Below are 6,636 nucleotides of genomic sequence, written 5' to 3'. Positions count from 1 at the left end.
TAATTTTGTGGTATGTGTAATGATTTGAAAAAAATAAACCAAGTCTTTGAAGCTGTGCACATCTAACATGGCCTTCTAATGTATGTTATTTCAAGAGGAAGATACTGTAAGCTGAAGTTTGTGTGGAAAACTGACTGCACTAAATGTTAATGGACTTCAGAGGTACGCAGACAATACTGAAGGCAAGTTACACTAAAAGTTGGTAGAGTGCACTATCATGGTTATGTTTGAAATTTAAAAATAGTGGATGCTCTGTATAGGTTAAGAATGACTTTTCATCAGTTTTGAAATTATTCTTCATTCCTGGATGCAATGAAATGAGGCCTTTACATCATTGTTTATCACATGCTGTGCTTTGAACATGATATGACGTTACCATATAACTAGGCAATACTTTGCAGAATACAGTGTAAGTTGCAAGATGTCAGGAACTCATTTCTCCTCATATTAAGACTAGTTACATTTCCTTAAACTTCAGAGATTGCAACTAGCATTTTCAAGTTTTTTGCTAAAAACCTCTTGCTAAAACAGTGAATTTATATGTACTGAACCTGATTTTACATAGTCACTTGTTTAGATGATTGTTAATTTATGAACTTTCCACCAGTTAGCCATCAGATTCTCACTTTCATTGGTTAGGTGTTTTGTCATCCCAGAGATGATGCTTACATTCATCTGTTCATTGCAAACCTTTGTCCAAAAAAATACTCACTCTACAGCTTGAAACCCCAGCTTGCCTCTGCTTAAAAATCTGTAGATAGACATATATTTCTTGTCTGATATCTCATCTATCACACGGTATGTATATCCACAATATGAAACTTCAAAACAAAGTACATTTACTTAGTGTACAAAATGACCAACTCTACTGACATTAGGGACACTTCCACAATGGTGGTTTGACTTTTTCATTGTAAAGAAAGGAAGCCAATGACTGTTCCTAAGTCCAAAGATCACAATCACCTATATTCGAAGTTTACGTTAATAGCACGGTTCTCAGTTACAGGTTTGTTACTAAATATAGCTGTACGTGCGCGACATCAGATACTGCTGCTTGAAATGCGCACAAATTTTATCAATGTTGCATACATGCATGGCTGTTTTTGCAGCTTGTACTCTGAGTCGTGAGCATGCCTTTTAGTATTCTTTGTTACACTAGCAGTCACATACTAAGATCTCTTTTCGTCATTCTTGCATGCGTATTTTTCAAAACTGAAATCTAAAACTGCGACCAATATTTATCTGTGTATATTAATGAGAGAACTATAACATCAATTGTGAACAGCCTTATACAAGTACTTGATGGACCGAGTCCAAGAAAGAGAGAAAATACAATAGACAAGACAATCCTGATTTCTAGGGTAATTTTTTCACTGAAAAGTCTGCACTGTGTTAAAGGCACCGTTCGTGATCCCTAGGATCACCTTTGTTCTAGTCTGTAAGAGGATTAGAAAGGTGTGTTAGCCTTTTGTTTTCCATTGAAATTGTAATCTGGTGGGTAAATTTCTGATGAGACAATCTGGTGCCAACACAGGCCTTTAAACTCTACTTTATCAGAGATGAATCTGCATAAATTGATTACAGACCGAATACACACAGATGGATTTGATAACTATCATTAAATCTAATTCAGTCAGTGTTTTCAAGCTGGTTGAGCAATTCATTGCTTTATTTGCAAATATACTGATTTAAATTCCAAGATTCAAAAAATACATATAAAGATTCGATGAATATGATATATGATGTGGACAGGTAAATGTAAACAGAAAATAACATTTTCTGAAGAGGATATTACGTCGAGATGTCCATGTACATCGATTAATAATTGAAAAGCAGGCATGCTTGTATTTTCTTCTCATAGATTTCTGTTGAACAAACAGTACCCTGTCATTGTCACTCATATTCACATTGAGTCCACGAACATGAAAGTAAATCCCAAAAGGGGTTTTCCTCATGCTGAAGAATTTTGCGGTACATGTGGAAGTTTGTGACTGGTAGGGAATTTCCTTAGATTTGATATCAAATTTTTGATAAGGTTGCACCTAGAATTGGAGTGAATATAGTGAATTCTTTGGATTTGTGATTTGTCCAAGAATAATGTCCCTGGCTAAAATGATCAAAGTTTGCTTTTCTTGGCGATGATAAACTTTGAAAATGCATCCACGTATAAAGTCTGCCCATCTGCACTTTTCAGCTTACAAGCAACTGAATATTTTCTATCATCAATAGACTCTGTGACTTCTGCTTCAATCAGAACAGCGCGCATCAGTGGAATTTGTCTGAAAAATGAGAGCATACGCATAGTGTCAGTTCTGTTGTTATGTTATGTTATCCGGGCCTGGGGAGAAGGGTAATCTATTTACATGTGGTTTTGTATTTTCTATAATGTATTTCAAAATTTGCCATCAATATTTTTTGTGAGTAATAGGAGTACAACTCAAGTGCCAGGCGATTACCTTTTGTAGTTCAAAGTAAGGCTTGTGGTCACGCCCCCATATTTGGAAACAGAGACAAACAACTTGCCAGTTGAGGAATCAACGATTGTTGCAATAGCTCCACCATGAACATGTCTGAAATAAGGATTGCAGATGTCAATTTATCACCATTCAATGTTCTCCAGGTCAAGAATACTGTCTTCCCTGGAATATTCATATTCACTTCAAAGAATCAGCTGTGTTAAGGTAGTTTGTGCCTCAAAAATGAAAGACTTAAAATCTTTCACTCAAACTTTTTTCTCAGCCCTTCACTTTCAACCATTTGCTTTCAAAATCAAGAATGCAAACGGAAGGTCACCATGCAACTTTTGGTACAAAAGAGACAAATGGTCCAATAATTACTAATATTTGAATTCAAAATTGCTGTTAGCCCTGTGTTATTTCGAAAGGGGAAAATAAATTCCCGATCTTCACAAAGCTATTAAGTTGGTGCAAATTTTATTTGCTCCAGAAGCATCAAAATGAGCCCAAGAAGTGATAGGCTAGAAGACTATTTTAAAAGTTTTGAGTCAGAATATGTGTCGCTTAGGCACATTCTACCTTAAGCACACACGCATGCTAAATATTTTGACACGTTCGTGGCAGTCTGGCCCTTAACCCACTGACAGAACATGCGGTGGGCTCTTTTACACTGGGGCAAGCATGTGATTTTTCGATTAACCCTTTGAGCACCAAAGTCTATATTGTCCCTTTTATAAAATAAACCACTGCCCGCAGTCAATTTTTCTCAGCTTTTTGCCAAAATTTTGCGGAAAAAACTGTAGAAAATGAAATGTGATGTCCATTTGATCCAAAATTATAAAAAAGTACAGAAAAATTAATAAAAATCGGTAAAATATTGTACTAAAATTTTGGCGAGAAAAAAATTACAATACTCAAAGGGTTAAAGGGCCAGTAGAGTTTTCAGAGTTTTTTGGTTTTGAAACTTTGCTGTTCTTCTCCTAACAAGGTTGTTAGCTTATGTGTGGAATGCACTTTTACTGTTGACAAGTTCTAGTGTATACATTGATTGAGGGGAATATCCCAAGAACTTTATATTGACATACAAAATAAAGATGGTGAAAACAAACGTAAGTTGTAGCCTCAGACCCTCTACAGAGCAACACAAGAACTGTGCTCTCTTTCCAGTACTCCATTTTTATTTATTTGTGTATTTTTTGTCAGTCAATCCATTTGCAATGACAACCAAATTGGGCATGCTTATAAGCAACAAGAACTGTGTGACCTTTGCAAAAGTTGTGCCTCAACTTCTCATCACAACCTTTCCTTTGTCTCCCCTATCCTGCTTTCAATTGCTTAATGCATTACAGTTCACTGGTAAGAGGACATACATAATGTGCCAAATAATGCTACACTTACTATGTACAATATTGTATAATGAAATGATAGTTTCATGAACTTACTGCGGGGGACCTTCTGTAAGGGGACCAAACTGGCACACTCCTTTCAGCTTCCCTTCTCTTTTATTGACAAATTTGGCATACTCAAAGATTTGTCCTGGTCTATCAACACTAAGGGATGTGCAAAACAGGTTCGTCCCTAGAGGCTGTATATGACCTAGATAGACGTAGTCACCGGATTCTGTTAATTTGTTGAGTTTGTAGTAAAGTTCCTTGGTTTCTTCCAGCCATCCTTCATTCACAGGGTCATCATATTGGAATTTCACTTCAGTCATTCTTTAGAGAAGATAGACCTTCCATGATAAAAATAATAAAAACATATAGGGCCAATGTCCCTGAAGTTACTATAGACATGGATACAAAATTACTTTCCTGACTGTATGAAAATATCTCACTAAGCCTTGAGTTATCCTAAGGGACCTGTATACCAAATATCAAAGCTGTATGACCAACAGTTTGAAGAAACAATCAAAGCTGTGTGACCAACAGTTTGAAGAAACAATTTAAGCAATCTAACAGCCAATAGAGCTCCTCTGTGTGATGTACAGAATAATTATTTGTGACACATGTTGATGAAGAAGATGGACATCTTGATAACTCATTTCAGGATGGCCTGACCAAAAAATGGCAAATTACCTGAAAAAATACAAAATTGAAGATTTCACGAAAATTTCAATATATCACAATAAGATAAACCCTAGGAACCCGTTTATTAAGTATCAAAGCTATCAGATGAGTAACTGTTGAGAAACAAAGGTTTTGATCAAAAGTGGCAAAAAATGACCCCCAAAACATACAATAATTGAAGATTTCATCACAATTTCAATATATCACACTAAGATAAACCCTAGAAACCTGCATACCAATTATCAAAGGTATCAGACAAGTATTTTTTGAGAAACAAATTTTTGACCGAAAATGGCAAAAATTGCCCCCAAAATACAAAATTGCAGATTTCATCACAATTTCAGTGTATCACATTGAGTTAATATTTTGAAACCTGTATACTAAATCAAAGCTATCAGACTAGCTGTTTTTGATAAATTAAATGTTTAACCAATAATTGCAAAAATTGCTCCAAAAATACAAAATTGTAGATTTCATCATAATTTAAATAATATCATATTTTGATCATCCCTATGATATCAAAGCTATAAGACCAGTGGATTTTGTGAAAAAAAAAATTAACCAAAGATGACAAAAATTGCCCTAAAAATATAAATCTGCATATTTCTACTCAATTTGAACAAATGTGAACCTGTTTTGGGCATAGCACGAGCCGCAAGAGAGAAGCCCAAACCACACAGCCCAGTCCCACCAAGGCTACAATTATTGTCGACTCTCTCACAGCCCCTCGTCCGCTACGATACGCAGCTCTATCCTCAACCATATGGTGATGCGCCCTCAATAGTCTTTCTAGCAAGCGAGGCTCACCGAGCCGTGTTACAGCGTAGTTTGCTTTACTAATTTTAACCAACTTGACCAGATAGTGAAATAAGGACAGATTTAGCTGCTTTTCAATGGTAAACAAATTGTTATATTTTGCCAAATGAACAACTATACATCTTGAAATGGAATGAGGCATGTAATTGTAAGGTGAAATTCTAAAATCAAGTGTCTTGTACTCAAATGCACCATGTATATGTGTATGTATGTATGTATGTATGTATGTATGTATGTATGTATGTATGTATGTATGTATGTATGTATGTATGTATGTATGTATGTTGCATGTATGTATGTATGTATGTATGTATGCATGCATGTATGTATACGTATGTGTGAGTGTTTGTTGGTTTGTTTGTTTGTTTGTTTCAAATAAAAAATCAATCGATTGTACTTAACATACATTCATATTTATGCAAAAGACACTGTCAGTCAGAAACCTTGACATAGACTTTAATAGAAGTACTGGAACTACAGGTTATTGCTGCAGATCAATATATTTCTGTATTGACCTTTTAATGTTAGGTTTCTGCCTTTTTGAACTTTATACTTCGAATGCTCCCTGTTTACCTTTGCACTATGAATGGCCAGGCTACTGTTCAATTGCACTACGGTAAAATATTCCCGTGTTGGCATGGCCAAATTGAAACGAAATTCAAATCTTGTTGGTTAAACGGTTGATTATATACAGTAGTTAAGTAATGGGGGCAAGGACGTCAATTTTAAATCTGGATAGGGCCAAAAGTGTCCGGCTTCAGCTACGCCGCCGCCAAAGCCGGACACTCGCCGTAGAGCTAGGCTAAATGTTGGCACACATAGCCAAGCTGACCTAAAAAAAACAAGGGAAGACTTCATGGAGTACAAACCCTTAAACATGAAACGGACTCACCTTTAGCATCACTGTACAAATGAGAAATACAATAATTCACCAATACCCTCCTGTTGTGGGTTTTTGTTGTGTTTTTTTAGGCTGTCATAATTCTTGTCCCATTTTTCTCGATGAGCGCCGAGTGTCGGGAATCACGTGTATGGTGTAGCTCCGCCCACCGACTCCTCTACTAATTAAGCAAATTATGCATTGGGCGTGTCATCAGTAAGGCGTGTCATATTGACCTGTGATAGTAATAAAGGTCAAGACATAGGGGTAGTACAAATGTCCGTCCCCAGAGGTAGGGGCGGGGGTAGGGGTGCCTTTGGTCTTAGTACAGCTTTCTTCTTGCTATGAGTTATTTTATTTTAATACGTTTGACTATGATATATAGAAGATCGGTCACGACATGCGACATGCGAGTTTT

General features: G+C 36.2%; 1 protein-coding gene across 1 annotated transcript; it reads right to left on the bottom strand.

The window, feature by feature from the left end:
• Positions 1-1,639: 1,639 nt before the first annotated feature.
• On the bottom strand, positions 1,640-6,407 carry LOC139145091 (acyl-coenzyme A thioesterase THEM4-like). Its single transcript, XM_070716039.1, has 4 exons — positions 6,231-6,407; positions 3,899-4,188; positions 2,457-2,570; positions 1,640-2,279 (listed from the first exon to the last, which is right to left on the bottom strand). Exons 2-4 carry the CDS (start codon positions 4,168-4,170, stop codon positions 2,117-2,119), a joined length of 549 nt encoding a protein of 182 aa, XP_070572140.1. The 5' UTR covers positions 4,171-4,188; positions 6,231-6,407; the 3' UTR covers positions 1,640-2,116.
• Between the last annotated feature and the right edge of the window lie 229 nt (positions 6,408-6,636).

The sequence above is a fragment of the Ptychodera flava genome, chromosome 12, assembly GCF_041260155.1.
Source record: "Ptychodera flava strain L36383 chromosome 12, AS_Pfla_20210202, whole genome shotgun sequence".
Lineage (NCBI taxonomy): Eukaryota > Metazoa > Hemichordata > Enteropneusta > Ptychoderidae > Ptychodera > Ptychodera flava.
Note: the sequence above shows the minus strand (reverse complement) of the source record. Positions and strands in the feature narration are given on the sequence as shown.